Source organism: Hippocampus bargibanti, linkage group LG06 (assembly GCF_051943395.1).
Source record: "Hippocampus bargibanti isolate YZ-2025 linkage group LG06, ASM5194339v1, whole genome shotgun sequence".
Classification (NCBI taxonomy): domain Eukaryota; kingdom Metazoa; phylum Chordata; class Actinopteri; order Syngnathiformes; family Syngnathidae; genus Hippocampus; species Hippocampus bargibanti.
Window position 1 is genome coordinate 1,514,245 of NC_142739.1, and position 16,422 is coordinate 1,530,666.

The 16,422-nt window shown below is 41.5% G+C and overlaps 1 protein-coding gene across 4 annotated transcripts; it reads right to left on the reverse strand.

Moving 5' to 3' along the window:
* Positions 1-775: 775 nt before the first annotated feature.
* On the reverse strand, positions 776-15,495 carry LOC148896157 (antizyme inhibitor 1-like). Of its 4 annotated transcripts, none has more exons than XM_088999331.1 (12): positions 10,801-11,010; positions 10,066-10,184; positions 8,192-8,421; positions 7,869-8,042; positions 7,486-7,658; positions 6,052-6,186; positions 5,887-5,968; positions 5,631-5,705; positions 5,304-5,469; positions 5,081-5,196; positions 1,936-2,147; positions 776-1,870 (listed from the first exon to the last, which is right to left on the reverse strand). In XM_088999331.1, the coding sequence occupies exons 3-12, from the start codon at positions 8,291-8,293 to the stop codon at positions 1,756-1,758; spliced, it is 1,350 nt and encodes a 449-aa protein (XP_088855457.1). In that variant the 5' UTR covers positions 8,294-8,421; positions 10,066-10,184; positions 10,801-11,010; the 3' UTR covers positions 776-1,755. The 4 variants fall into 4 exon arrangements, with proteins under 4 accessions (XP_088855457.1, XP_088855458.1, XP_088855456.1 ...); XM_088999330.1 differs by lacking the exon at positions 10,801-11,010 and adding an exon at positions 15,289-15,495 and having other exon boundaries at positions 780-1,870; positions 1,936-2,150; XM_088999329.1 differs by having other exon boundaries at positions 780-1,870; positions 1,936-2,150; positions 10,801-11,009.
* Between the last annotated feature and the right edge of the window lie 927 nt (positions 15,496-16,422).

Sequence of the window (16,422 nt, forward strand, 5' to 3'; positions counted from 1 at the left end):
TTTAAAAAAAAAAGGAGACATTCATCGTGATGAATGAGATGTAATGAGAATTTCATTACAAAGGCAACGCTGCATTCAAAACACTAATATTCAATGGGAAATGTACTGTACTTAATCTGTGCTTTTGTTTTGTTATAACGCATGTACAAGTGGGTAAAATGGAAGAAACAATCATGAACCATATGCTTTTGAGCAAGACCTTCAGTGCCAGACTGCAAGTCTCTATGGATGTATTTCTCCATTGTGCCCCCGCAGCCGCCTTGTTGATCTTGTTCTTTGTGTTTTTCTGCAGGGTCTAGACAGGGTCTAGATACATACCTAATCCTTGAGCCTGACCGGGCCCATCTGGACCAAACAATAATTTGGAGTACTCTAGTCAAATTTTCAAAACTAAATAAAACATTTGATTTTAAAACTGGCACATGACAGACTTTTTATGTAACTTTTGAACTTACAAACTACTAGCAAAATATCACAGAGTACTTAGTTATGCGTTCAAAATACATAATGCGGGTACATGTATTGCATTACGCAACAACATCTATATAATTGACAACATTGATATAAATCGCAGTAAACAGTACTTAATTCTGAATCGAAAATCCAGTCTTACTATTGAAAGTTTATAAGGATTCATATCTCCAAATGCAACGGACAGAGTGTTAGGGTCATTATTAATGTAGCAGGAAGCAAAAGTAAAAACACGAAGTTTTTTTAATCTTTGGGACGACACAAAACGTAACAGCCTATGACAGTGGGGCAGGCAGCCTCAGGGAAGAAAAGAGAAAGAGCTGTTTGGGAGAGCTTTTGTAAAGACGGACAGGATGTGACACCATGAGTGGAAGTCCGTGAAAATAAAACATGCAAGGAAATAAAAAGATGTTGAAAATGTGTTTGTATAGCGAATTGCCCTAAGACAGAGCTGTGGACATCTTGATCACTACAGATGTGCACCAAAAATCTCTTCACATAAAATAATCATATAATAATGTATTTCCTAACATATCATTGCTGTAATTTGTCCATGTGGTTTGCTGTAATGTGTAGTTATTTTTTCAAGCAGGTGGTTTTTGACCATTTGATTTATTTTGACAATCTTAATACAACTACAGGCTACAAACAAGGAGACAATATGCACTGCAACTAGACATGAAATAATATTAAATACAGTATTTAACAATTAGGAGAGAAAAAATGAGAATAAGTGATGTTTCTGGCATTATTACCTATAACATATTTGCAGATTCAGGCACCTACTTACTCTGCTCCATCTGTAGTACATGCCTTTCCACTCGGGATGCTTTCTCTGTGGCATGACATGCCAAAACCTCAGTAGTCAGTGAGGCAGCAAAGAGCAGATTTAATACTGCACCATTCATTGTCTTTTGATTAAGGCCAGCACAAGAGCAAATCATGTGCTCAAACCGTTTACACTATTAACTGCGTCAGACATAGGGAAATCCACTGTCATGTACAAAATCTTAATAAAACACTAAATGCAATGTCAGCAAGTTCTCTTTACACAAAATAGACTTTACAAACATTTAAATACAAGTTAAATACATTGCTCAAGAGGTACACATCCCGCATGACTGGCAATGAAGACAATTACTTTTTATTTTTAAATTACGATTAATGTAAACAATATTCCATGGTCAATGGGTCATTTGTTTCATTTCTTAATGAGCTACTACCATTCTAATAAATCCAGCCTGGACCACTGATTAGCTACAGAAACCAGCAGTCTGGTGACTGCTAAGCTGGGATGGAAAGTGTAGCTTCTGTGAGGCAGGTGTTGAAGAAATAGGGGACCAATGAGAAATTCTTCAGTGTTGTCGCTTCGGTGATGCCTGAATCTTGCATCTCATACCTGATGAAGGATGAACATAAATCCCACATGCTCAGGATTTGTTTACACACCAGTGAAGTTCTTACCAGTCACAAGAAGAGACAACGTAGAATACAGGTGGCGTGGGTGATTCAGAGGTGCAAAGAGGTTGGCCGACAGAGTAGGCTCCTGCGTGGCTGAACATGAGCCAATCTCCTTTGTTGAGCTCAGGCAGCAGACAGTGTTCCATCACCAGGTCCAGGTCATCACCGGAGGGGCCCCACAGACTGCTGCTGAACACTGGACCTTTGGGATAAGTCTTCTGACAGCATACAAGGACATACCTCTGTAATTTGCAATCCATTTCAAACTGAACTTTGAAAAAAAGAGGCTGATGTCAGAGAAGTTGGGCAGTTGCCTGGGCAAACAAAGTGGAAAATGTGACGTTTGAGGAGCAACTGGGATATTTAGGAGTGGAAAGAGCGAGGTTTAAAAGTGCAACATATGGAGGAGAAAATTGAGAAATCAGTTCTGTCCCAAGCTCTTAAGATACAAAGGGATGACATACTGTGAGGGGATTTAAAAGAAAGAAAGAAATAAAGGAAGGAAAAGAAGCTGCTCCCTGCTCACAACAGTTTCTAATGGAGCTCAAACTCAAAAATGAGCATAAACCCCAAAAGACACTGCTGTGTCTTTAGAATCGTGACAACATCAGCCTGAAAAGACAACGTGGTGAGCTCACCCCATGCGTTCACCACCTGTGAGAGGGACTAAAATGTGAAAGACAGTCCAATTCTCAGTTAGAGATGATGGCTCTCGCGATGGGATGACGTAAGAGCCTTGAAGTTGGCAAAATCTAACATCTTCCAACACAGAGAATGCCTGGTCATCCTGTTGGATTAAGTCCATTATTTTTCTGGTTATTTGCTTTGCCTTCTGGCTGTCAAGCTTATTTAAACAGGGTTGAGTTGGTCAGCGTAGGCTGAGTTAATTGCCACTTCATTGATGCTGCTGCTGTGTCCATGTCATCTTTGAAGTGAGCCTCACAACCGCATCCTTATTCCGCCAAATGCCAGGTTAAGATGGTTCAGGTTGAAATGGTTGGCCATGCTTCCTCTGTGAGGAACATTTTCATGGCATTGATTGCAAGACACAAACTTGACATCACTTTCAAATATAACAAATAAACTACACATAGACATTCATCTCCTTAAGGTGACAAGTGCCTGTGCAGCATGAATGGAGGAGGGCGGTGACTGAACAATGCACACTTGTGGCTTCAGACTGCGAAGGATGAGCTCTACAAGTGATCAGATTTTTTTTTAAGTCAGAAATAAATATGCTTTGATCAAACATTAAGATCAACAGGCACATCCCAACTGTTGTGCCTATGGACAAAAACAGTTCATAGTACCGATCCTTTTGAAGTTCTTCGAAGGGATGCCAGCATATGGTCACACTGGGTACTCATTTGTTCCGCTATGGGACTTTAATGCTTATATGGGCAATGGCAGTGAGACCTGGATTGAGAGGAAGGTCCCCGATCAGAACTCGTGTGATGTCTTGTTATTGTACTTCTGAGATCATCGCAGATTGGTTATACCGAACACTATGTTCAAGCCATATAGTGTCGATATGCGCACTTGGCAGAAGGACACCCGAGGCCGCAGTTCAATGACAGAATTTGTGGAAGTGTCATCAAACTTACATCTCTTGTAAGACAGGAGAGAGTTATCAAGTGATCACCACCTAGTGGCATATTGGTTGTGATGGTGGGTAAAGATGATGATCCCATTTGGCAGACCAAAATGTTTTGAAGGGTTGCCTAAAAAGCCTGTCAGAATCTCTCACATTTGGAAGAAATTAATCAACGTTGTGGGAGAGTCTGAGTGGACCTGGTTTCAGTCACTCACATTCCCGTGTGGTATCAGGATCTGCGATCGCTCAGGCAGGGTCCCTCTCTCAGGGGTTGAGTGCATCAAGGTGATTTAAAAAAAAAATCAATTCAATGCCAATTGCCCAAGATTGGATAAAATCTACCTGGTGTTCTTAACTCATTCACAAATCTATTCGGGAATTAAAAATATGACGTAGAGCGCCATTCCAGAATTTATTTGGGTTTTGGATATTGTGGTGATGTCATGTTTTACACGTCTCTGCAACATTGCATAGACATTGGCCAGTGGATTTTAAGTAGGTTGTCGTCCAACTATAGGAGGATCACATTCCTCATCCTCCCGAGTAAAATAGGTGCTGCAGAGGATGGTTAGTGGAGAAGTCCAGCTCAACGACCATGGTAGGATCCTCAAGGGTGCATGGGCATTCCCCTAACCTACTTGTTTTGTGGACTTGGGAGAACACGCTCGACCCTGTCCTTTGGGCAGTTCTCAGAGGAGTTATTCGGGAGTATTGGGTACTAAACTTCTTTATTTCCCTGCACGAATGATGTCAGAGGTAGGGCCCCATAGCCAACAATAAATCAGATCAGTTTCCAGTCAGAGTTGGGACATCACCAAGAGTACCCATTGTTGCCAATGCGGTTCATAAAATTAATGGGCACAACTTGTTGGCGCACAGGAGGCATTGAGAGAATACAATTTGGAGGCCACAGAATTGCATCTCTGCATTTTGCAAATGATGTTGTATTGTTGGCTTCATCAAGCTGTAATCTCACATCTCTACTGGGGGGGTTCATAGCATAGTCTGAAGTGGTTAGGATGAAAAATCAGCCCTTCAAATTCTGAGACCACGGTCCTCAGTCAAGAGTGCCCCCTCCAGGTTGGGTGGAGGAGGTCCAATTTCTTGGGATCTGAGGACCCGAGCCCGGATTAGAAGTTTCAGGATGGATGCACTGTTATTACTCGCTTTTAAAATGTTCCAATCACTATTTAGAGTGGCTTACTTGAAAATTGTGAGTTCCATTTGCATAGATTATTTATAAAAATCAGAAGAAAAAATATAATAATTTTGGAACACTCTCTGGAGAGACTAAAGCAGAGTCTTTAGATTGAAACCAGCATGACAAGGCATCCGGCTCCTGTTTGGTCGTTTTGCACCCAGCGACAAACATGGGCAAAGCTTGGAACATTTCTGCAATCAATCCAGTTGAAACCAAGTGCAACCAACTCAATTAAAAACAATTAGCAAATCTGTTTTTACTTTCTTTGTCCTGAATCACATCTTGAAGCATAGTAACAGAGCTGAATAATTTATGTGGCTGCATGGGAACATTGAAACCAAAAAAAAGCTCACCGTTCGAACAGTCGGAGCAGTGATCGCCATTTCAATGAGTTTGCAGGCAAAGGATCCATAGACTCCTTCATTCATGTAGTAGTGGAACTCTGTCTCATTACCAGCAGATGTATCATCTGCTCAGTGAGGAAATCAGACAAAATGCTTTGACTTCCTTATTGCAGTTGTGAATGCAACCTTCCGTTTGAATTTCTCCATTTGCTGCCAGTGCACAGCCACTGACCATGTGCTTGATCAAGGCAGTCGCGCAGCACAACCTCTTTAGAGATGATGTTGACGGCCAAGGTTAAAGCAGAAGACACAAAGTAGCTGCCTGATTCCGCAATGATGCTAACTCCACTGAGAGAGGGGAAGTATTGGTCAACCGTAGACCTGACTGTATTATTGATCTGCGAGAGACATTGGCAATAAATTACTTTATATTACAATTGGATTGAGTCGTAGTCAAGATAACTACTTTTTAATAAGGTTTGTGTTTATTGCGTTTTTAGTTAGCTTCGGTCGTTTTCTCCATTTGCAATCCAAAGAGGGACTCGTGAATTGTACTAACCACTTCCAACTGGTTATCGGAGCCATCGAAGCCGCGACCAATGTCCAAGATTCTCATTTCGAAACCAAGTTCCTCCTAGAAAAGACAAACATTCATAAATGTTGAACCACAATCAGTGTAAAAAATAAAGGTTCATCAAGGCATTGTCAAGGGGCACCATTTTCTTTTTTTAGGGGGGGTGGCATTTTGTTTTTGTTATTTTTTTGGGGGGGTGGGCACCTGTGAATGCAAGACTACGATTGAGATTTTTACTCACCGCCATGTCAAAAACACATCGAGCATCAGAGATAGTATTTATGTACACACAGTCATCCTGGCAGTCGTGTGAAATTAGGAATCTGAAAACGTAGATATCAAACACCCTTGTACATAAAGCAATACAAATGTACTTTAAGCAATACCATTTTTGATGAGAACTCACCTGACTCCCACCACCTGCACACTAAGCTCCTTTGCACTCTCCAGTAGATGTCGACAGTTTTTGAGGGAGCAGCCAAATGACATGCTCAATTCATTGTCCTGCCTTGATGCCTCAGTTGATACCTGAAGAAGCAGCCTAAACAAAGGAATACAACATCGTGAATGATGTTTGTTTCACAGCAGCCCTAGACTTAATGTTAAAAGGCAGAATGGTGCATATTCTTTTTTGCCAGTGACTTCACCCATTAGATTAGATTAACCTTTATTTGTCTGACAGTGGAGAAATTTACGTTTAACAGCAACAAAAACAAAATACAGGAGCTGCTGTAAATGCAGCCACTCTCGCGGCGCCATTTTGAAGACAAAAACAAACAAAAAACATTGTTAAGTTATTTCTACATACATGTAGTTGTGTCGACAGCAAAATTAATCAGCTTATGCATTTTTCTGTGTAGCTGTACTTGAAAATTCCTCTGTTGTAAATTTAAAACGCTAAAGTAAAAGGTATAAAGCATATATTTGTGGCTCTCAGCATTAGGGGACAAAAATGTTTCTTTCATTAAGATTTTGAAATTAATTGGTTGTTCATTGGAGTGGACTGGATTTACAAAACTGCGATTGGCTGGCAATCGGTTCAGGGTTTCCCTTGCCTCCTGCCCGATCACAGGTGGTACAGGCTACAGCACGCCAGTGACCGTTATGGCGATAAAGTGGATCAGAAAATGGATGGATAGATGAACAGATGTATGGATGGATTTGCTAAATCATTGTAGATTTTCATTCATTTTAGTTTATCTGCAAGGGCAAGTAAAAAATGGCGTACATTGGCAGCAGACGACTGCAACAGTACACTGGTTTAGCCAGTGAACAAACATGATTACAGTACTAAACATAAAATAACAGGTGGATCACGTTTCTAAAGACAGGCATAGTGCAAACATTTATTAAACCGGGGGTGACAATTCCAGTCCTGCATGTTTTCAAACTCTCATGGTTGTAAAACACCTGATTCCAATGTACAGGCTCAATATCAGGCTTGCACAGAGCTTGCTGATTATCTGATCATTAGAATCTGGTGTGTTGCAAAAAAAGATATGGCAAAAAAATGCAGGATAGTGGCCCTCCAGGACTGGGGTTGCCCACTCCAGTATCAGATGGTCCAGAACGTATACACCCCTCTGCATCATCTCAAAATCTCAAAGGTCTGTATTCAAAGCTGCATGACTGATGCACGCATCGTACCAACAAGAACATTTTGCATGAAGAATCAGGAATTCCCTTGAATAAGTATTAACAGTTGTTTTTCTTTCATCATTTAACATGAATTAAATAATATCCAGTCAACAAGAACTCAGATCAATTTGGTTATTCTTGGACATTTCTAAGAGTACCACATTCGGAACTATATCACCATGATTCTTTGCAGTGTACTGACCTGGCATTCGGGTGGGAGCGTGAAATCTTGCGCAACTCCGCTTCATTATCACACACCAGGAGGTCGATGCCATTCCTCGCTGCATACTTAATATGGGAAACCTGCTTACAAACTCCACTGTAGATAATGTCTTCTGAGGGAATTCCATGGCTCTGCACCAGCTCAAGTTCAAACTGAAATTCAAATAGACAGGGTGATGTTTCTGGAATATTCAATCCATTGAAACTGGAAGAACAATCCCCACTCTTGAAGAGAGATTATTCCGTATACATATTCATAAAATGCTATTAATGGCAGTGAAAAAAAGACTGCACATTACCGTCTCATGTGTATTGTGAAAGTGATTTTACATGTTGTCGCGTAATTGTTTTGGTGCGTATTACCCTGTTGCTACATACGAATCCAGTGCCAAGAGCAGCCAGTAGTTCAATAACACCTTGACTGCTGTTGCACCTGACAGGATAGAAGGGGCGAATTTGGGCCATCTGTGCTCGCCAGCGAACATGCTGTCTCATTATGACTCCGAGGTCTGCAACAAAGAACGCTTTCTTCTCAGACTGTAGAAGGAAGAAAAAAACAACTTGAGAGTTAGAAAGAGTATTTTTATCTGGTTTATTGAGAATAAATCAGATTTTTAGCAAAATGAGAATAATGAACCAAGAAGCGCATGCAACATGAATATGTTTTGTCAAGTGAGATCATTTACCAAAGTTTGTTCATAAATGTGATTGTCAACCACATCGCAGAGAGATGTGCCGCCTTCCAGTAGGCCAACTGAAAAATGTGGTTTGTCTGAGATTCCTTTCATCCTCTCAACCGTGTTCCGTGTCCAACAGGCATAAAAAATATGGCTAGTCCGAAGTGATGTTGCTGGCTTGATCTATCGCTCGCTCGCTCGCTGTCTCGAGCCCCTGGGTCCTAGGCTTATGCAACAAACTGGAAGACAATGAGAAAAGCTGCGATGAGACATTTTACTTTGGGCTGCAGTGATGGTTTATCAATGAATGAGTTTTCTCCCGAGATCCAAGTTTCGTTGAGTTGGACACATACAGTAAAGTCTCGTTAGAGCGATATCGGTTATATTGATAATACTGCTTATTACGATACTATTTTCATTTCCCGGACCAATTTCTAGTCTTTTTATGTATAATTAGTTCCGTTTAGTACGATTCATGGTTATTATGATAATCCGGTTACTACGGTGCTCTTTTTCATCTGCCGCCGGCCATTTTGCTATGTTTATATCGATACAAAAGCAGTTTAAGGTGAATCGATATTTGCTTAGGGGTTTCTATAAAGTACCACCATTATCGAAACCTGTATCGGTCGCGCCATTGGTCACGTGACCAGCTCCCGTGTCTTGCGTTGTGTAGCAGACGCCATTTTCTACCAGCTTCCGTGTTTTGAACTGTCATACGCGAGCACAATAAAAAAGGCGTAGCAGAGCTTATATACAGTACTGTTGTTCAACACCAATTTGGTGAAACGTAACAATTGTGACCTCGGAACAAAGTACAAGGCAATAGTGGCTGTCGAGGAGAATCCAACAAGGAGTAAATCCTCCATCGCAAAAGAGTTCAACGTGCCGCAGAGTACTTCATCAACGTTAAGTAATGTAAACGTTGCAGTTTTTGTTTTCCATCCATGTATTTAATTGTGTTGTATTCAGATCTCTTTATCGCTTGCAACAATCACTGATTTTCATGTTTGCACATGCTGGTGTTCGTGGTTTCGTGTGTATAGAGCAACGTGAGGATTTTGCATTGGTTGCATTTTTGAAAGGAAATAGTCATTAAAAAAGTGTAAAGACGTTTTTATTTTATGCATAAGTTTATTTTTCACTTCACTATTGTACAAAAAGCATGCTAGATACGCAATCCATGAACCCAATGATAAAATTACATGCCATATCAAAGATCCCCCATGTATTAACCCCCACCCCCCTTTTTTTTATGCAGTTCGGCGCAGGACGGATATATCGATAGTACGGTTATATCGACATTTTTCCGACTCCTGAGAATATCGATATAACAAGACGTTACTGTATTGTCCTGAAAAGCTTAGGATGGTTCACAAGGTTCACACATGTTGCAATATCTTCTTCTTTTCCTTTGGGCTTTTCCCTTCAAGCGGTCGCCACAGCGAAAGAGTAACCACCATCTTCAGAGGTATGATACGCATGTTAGTTTTGGCCACGCTTTTACGTCGGATGCCCTTCCTGACACAACCCTCTGTATTTATCCGGGCTTGGGACCGGCACAAGAAGACTTATGTCCCTTTGTGGCTACAGAACAGGCAAATCCAAAATATATCAGTTAAGGATCTGCAAGATTACCATTCAGAACAGGCCAGTAATGACTGCAGCATTTAAAAGAAACTTTGATATTTGGATGTACAGTATTATAAATACAACAAAATGATTTTTTTTTTTCTGAAGAAATGCTCAAAATACAGTCTAACAATTTGCTGATTCTAAAAAATAACCTGGGAAAATAATGAAAGTGTATTTTAAATGCCCACATCAGACACATATGCTGTTTCCCAACAAACAAAAAAATACAAATTACAATTCAGCCTTACATGGATGAGTCCTTCGGCAAACTCTTCCACTATCAGCTAGGATCCCAAGGTGGCTCGGCGTTGAAGTCAAGCTGCTCCCGGTATCGAGCCGCCCCTGGACCCGCCGGATAGTTATACACCTGCAGTTATCCAAATGAAAAAGGATCAATCACCGACATGTCAACATTTCGGGCCAGAAACAATTTACCTGATGACACATAATCCATTTTTTTCTCTGAAACCTCAAATAAATGACAATCCAAAGTTCCACACTACGTTTCAGAGTGTGTTTGTTTCAAACAGCAAGTATGAAGCGGAAATATGCGCTGTTTCGTATGGTTTTTTTGTTTGTTTTTTAGGGGAGTGGGAATGGAGGCGGGGACTGCTTTCAATATTTTGTTCATCGTGCTATTTACTGATGTCGAGGCTGACGTTTTGGCTTTGAATGAGCTGTAATATATAGTTACAACACTAATGCTCACGGTGACGCACCGCCAACCCAGAAGAACTAAACATTACCGTTTGATTACTGACATTTAAACAGCATAAATTATGTTAGCACATCAGATTAACCATTTCAATTTGGCAATCTCGGTGCGTAGTGTGTCGCTTCAGTCACATTGGAACTCAAGTTTGTGCCATTATGTCACATTTTGTTTGACACTTTGAAGTAACAAGCAAACGACGCTGGCGTTAATCACCACTTTCATTCAAACGCATGCTACAAGATAGCTGTGGACTGGCGTAGCGACTTACGTTCGTTGGAAACCCAAAGGAGGGGACAGATCGTTTTTTCCTTTTGAGCGGAATTTTTAAAAAATGGAGGGATTACTAAAAGAGAAAATAAATACTGCCATGACAGTTGGGGTTGCCTCGGATTATGACAATAACGACAGATTATCTCGGCACATTTAACAACGAAAGTGGCGAAAATTGAAACTGTCGTGCGGAAGTACGTTCGGAAGCGTCACCCGACGCCATAATTCGCTTCCTGTTTAAAAAACATTGAAACAACCCTAACAGCCAATGATTTTCAATAACCAAAAAATAACAACTCGACAAATAATCAGTGTAAAACTATATTATTATTATTATTATTATTATTATTATTATTATTATTATTATTATTATTATTATTATTATTGTTGTTGTTGTTGTTGTTGTTGTTGTTGTTTTTGTTGTTGTTCTGTAATGATGATCATTCCATGTTACCGGGTCGAGTGAAACTGGCGCTGCTGGCTTCCGTTGCTCACCCGCAGAAAAAATATCCTGTAATGTCTACTGTCTTGTAATGAACTTTGAGGGCCAACCACAGACGCTTCAAAGTATTTTTGCCGTATAGCGCTTTGAAACACGGCCCTTGCTTATTAGCGGTCCAGTTTGTGGAAACTTTTTTTTAAACACGATAACAGTAAACCATTCCAGGAAACATGCATTTAATTTACTCGGCTGTCCGTCGACCCGGAAGCAATTCACCCTCCTCTTCTTTTCCTTTCGGCTTTTCCCTTCAGGGGTCGCCATAGCGAATCAATGTCCTCCATCTATCCCCCGGTTTTGTGCATTCTCTCACACCAGCTACCTTCATGTCCTCTTTGACCACATCCATAAACCTCCTCTTTGGTCTTCCTCTCGCTCTCCTGCCTGGCAGTTCAAGACTCAGCATCCTTCTCCCGATATAGTCACTGTCTCTCCTCTGGACATGTCCAAACCATCTCAGTCTGGCCTCTCTGACTTTCTCTCCAAAGCCACTAATATGAGTTGTCCCTCTAATGGACTCATTCCTGATCCTACCCAACCTGGTCACTCCCAAAGAAAACGTCAACATCTTCAGCTCTGCTTCCTGTCTTTTCGTCAGTGGCACTGTCTCCAGTCCAAACATCATGGCTGGTCTCACCACCGTTTTATACACTTTTCCTTTCATCCTAGCTGAAACCCTTCTACCACACATCACACCTGACATTTTTCTCCAGCCACTCTAGCCTGCCTGGACACGCTTCTTCACCTCTTTTCCACAATCTCCATTGCTCTGGACAGTTGACCCCAAGTACTTCAAATCCCCCACCTTCTTTATCTATTCTCCCTGTAGTATCACTCTTGCACTAGGATCCTTCTCATTCGCACCCATATATTCCGTCTTGCTGCGACTGATCTTCATTCCTCTCCTTTCCAGGGCATATCTCCACATCTCTAGTTTCTCCGCCACCTGTTCCCTGTTCTCGCTACAGATCACAATGTCATCTGCAAACATAATGGTCCAAGGAAATTCTTGTCTAATATCGTCTGTCAGCCACCATAGCACGGGGGTCGGGAACCTTTTTGACTAAGAGAGCCAGAAAAGTAAAATATTTAGAAATGTTTTTCGGTGAGAGCCACACGCGGGCGCACATACAAACTTGCGCGCACACAAACGCACACACACGCAAACAACACGCACGCAAACACACGCACACGCGGCCACTTTTCAACAAAATGTCAATATGAGAGCCACACGCGCACACACACACACACGCACACACACATACAGACGCACACGCACACACACGCACACAAACAAACACGCACGCAAACACGCGCGGCCACTTTTCTACAAAATGTCAGAATGTATTATTTCAAATAACTTTGTGATAGTACTCACCATTAACATGAATGGTATTCCGTTCCTCGTGATTGGTAAAAATGCAGCCAAACGGTCCATAGGCGAAGTTACTGCTAGCTAGCCTGCACATAAGCTTCCACACTTGCTATTTGCAATATACTTCTCGCAGCAGTATATTGATGCTAACGTTAACATGGGGCTTGGTAAAATGTCACTGACATTCGACTGTTTCATCGATGGAATTGTTTCATTGCAAATTAGATTCAGAACATTTTCTCTCCTCAAAGGCGAATTCCCTCCGGTGCATTCAAGCTGAAGTGTACTCGTCGGGCTCATTTAAAGGACAACCGACGTCTCCGGACAAGTTGTGCCCATAATTTGTAAAATGGCTTCCAATGACTTCTACTGAGCGTATTTTACAAATATTCCACCGCATATAACTATATTTTACGTTTTAAGACTCGCGCTGAATATTCAGGAAGTCTTGTTTTTGAGTTGGTGACGAGTCCGTACGTGATGTCACTAAAGGACCCTCCTTGACCGTAAAAAAGACGCATTGTCCTTCCATCACGTCAATGTATTTTGCTGTACTTGTTTGGTCTGGGGACCTCGTGTTGCACCCAAAAGCTGCCAGAAGGCCAGAAGCGCCATATAAGGAATTTATCAGCATGTGGAAACGGAGGTGGCCACAGGAGGTCGCCATTTTGTGCCTCTTTTTTTGGGTGAGAGATTTTCCCCAATGTTGCCTCAAAATGACACAAATAAATTCTTTAATCGATTGCAAACATGTATGCTTTCCTCTTCAGAACTATTTGAATCATATCCATAACTGGATGTGTAACAAGAAGGCCGAATCTGAAGCCATTGTTTTGATTCACTAGCAATGCAAGACGTCTTGGCGTGACGTCGCGAACTCGGGGCGTGACTTTCTGAAAATGGCCAATTCGCAGCTCAATTTTTTGCAGATTTTGGACACTTTAAGTCATTTTTATTGGTGTTTTGCATTTGACTAAAAATATCACTGCGTGTTTTGGGTATTTTAGATGCTAAAAAACGTTTTTCTGGTGTCACTTAAAAAAAACAAAAAAGTGACGTCGGTTGTCCTTTAAAGGGGCGTTTACCTGTTTTAACATGACGGCCAGTATCATCCAATCGAAATTGCGCTCTCCACCAACCTAGGTCAGTGTCATCCAATCAAAATTATGCTTTTCGCCAACTGCAGCCCCAACGGGAAACGAACGGCGAAAAAAACGAGAATATGTATTTAGTTTTATCAGCGAGCCATATGCAATCATCAAAAGAGCCATATATGGTTCGGGAGCCATAGGTTCCCGACATCTGCGGCATAGCAAATAAGAAGGGGCTCAGAGCTGACCCCTGGTGGAGTCTCACCTCCACCTTGAATTCCTCCGTCACACCGACAGCACTCCTCACAACTGTCTTACAGTCATACATGTCTTGCACCGCTCTGACATACTTTTCTGTCTCTCCAGCAATTCACCCTGTGCATGGAAATTGCCCGAATCGGGCTGAGCAAGCATCATTTCCTTGTGTCTAGAAATCTCTGGAATTTAATATTTCCGACTCCAAGCGTCTCATGAATGTGTTATACAGTACTTTGTAACCGCTTTGTTTTAATCACATACATTACATCTCTTTTCGTTTGGATGCATTGGTCTACACGCGCGTGTGCGCCTTGCGTGGGTTCGTGTGCGTGTCTGTGTGTGTGCGTGCGTGTGTGCCTGCGTGTACGTGTGTATGTGCCTGTGTGTGCTTGTGCGTGTGTCTATGGGCATGAATGTAAATTATATAAATGAAAACCTTTCACAATTCCAGTGAACTCACTGCAATCTCGAGTCACTTGCATGTCACTATTTTAGGTCCCAACTAATCCAATCCATATTGATTTACAGTACAGTATATAGCGCTTTAACAACAGCCGAAGCTGTGACAAAGCACTTAACATGGACAGCTATCATATAAAGGAAATAAAGCAGTCACAAAGATGGTAGAAAGCACCAGGGAGTGAAACCAAGATCAAGTCGGAATCGTGCTGAGTCGAATGCAAAAGAGTACAAGTAAGTTTTGAGACGGGTTTTAAAGATGGGCAGCGAGGGGACTTGCCGAATGTTCAGAGAAAGGTCATTCCAGAGAGTGGGACCAGCAACGGAAAAGCCTTGATCACCTCTGAGCCTTCGATTAGTTTGTGATATAGGAAATAGCTTTTACTGCACATTTTTTTTCAACTGGGTTCGAGAATTCCCGTTTGACTGAAGTCCTCAAAGGCTCGATCAAATTTAAATGCATGTTCGCGGGCGCGCGTGTGCTCCTTGCTTGGGGTTGTATCTGTGTGTGTGTGTGCGTGCGCGTGTGTGTATGGGCATGTGCGTGTGCATTCGTGTGTGTGTGTGTTTGCGTGTTCGATTGTGTGTGTGCGTGCGTATTTGTGTTTGTGTGTACGTGCATTCGTATGCGTGTCTTTGTGCGCGTGTGTGCGTGTGTTTGCGCGCGCGCACGTACGCGTGTATGTGCACACACGTGCGCGCGTGGGTGTCAAGACCTAAGAACTATCAAAGTACAATCAAAGCAATTCAAAATAATTAACATCTTGAAAAATGCAAATGAAACTTTTCACCTTTTCTAATTACCTGAGTTAAGTCTTCATTGTTGTTGCCATGCCTTGTAGCTAAAGATAAAATCCTGTCCAAGAGAAATATGTCGATGTACTTTATGGGAAGAGTCAAAATGGAGCTTTTTAGAGGTAAATCCACCAAATATAGAGCACATGGACATGCATTTTTTTTTATTTTTTGCAAAATTCAAAATTAATTACTTTCCTTCATTTGTTGTATCTTAGTTGAATTCCTGATCTCTGAACATGCATCGGTCTGAGGCCTGTGTTTTTTTGAACGGGCAACATTTTGCATTTGCATATGTCCCTCCTCAAGAGGAGGGTGCAAAAAAAGCTTAACTACTTGCTGATCACAACATAACATAAATATCTTGGCTTTGGACTGACTTTGACACATGAACACACATGTGCATACACTACTATACATGCATACATATTCACGAAGTGTCTTCAAAACTTAACGGGTACAGGTAATTTTCAATCTAAAACTGTACTGTATCTCATAGGAATTTTGAAATTCAGTATTTAAGACGGGTTACACGATCAGGTTGAATTTAAAGTCTGACATGTAATGGTGTCGTGCAATTACTTAATCTCACAAACTGCATGTGAGGGGCCTTTATTTGTCTGACTTCATGCTTTGCCACCTTAACATCACCTCCACTCCACCACCACTGCACACACAACGCACTCATAATCACACCTCAATTGCAGATGTCATGAAAAACTATACTACAGTCTTCAATTAACTAAAACATAATTGATAATGTGTGTTAATGCGGTTCTCATATTGCCTTAGACCAGGGGTCGGGAACCTTTTTGACTAAGAGAGCCATAAAAGTAAAATATTTAGAAATGTTTTTCAGTGAGAGCCGCAGGCGGGCGCGCGCACACACACAAAAATGCAGCCAAACGGTCCATAGGCGAAGTTACTGCTAGCTAGCCTGCACATAAGCTTCCACACTTGCCATCTGCAATATACTTCTCGCAGCAGTATATTGATGCTAACGTTAACATGGGGCTTGTTAAAATGTCACTGACATTCGTCTGTTTCATCGATGGAATTGTTTCATTGCAAATTAGATTCAGAACATTTTCTCTCCTCTAATGCTCCGGTGCATTCAAGCTGAAGTGTACTCGTCGGGCTCAC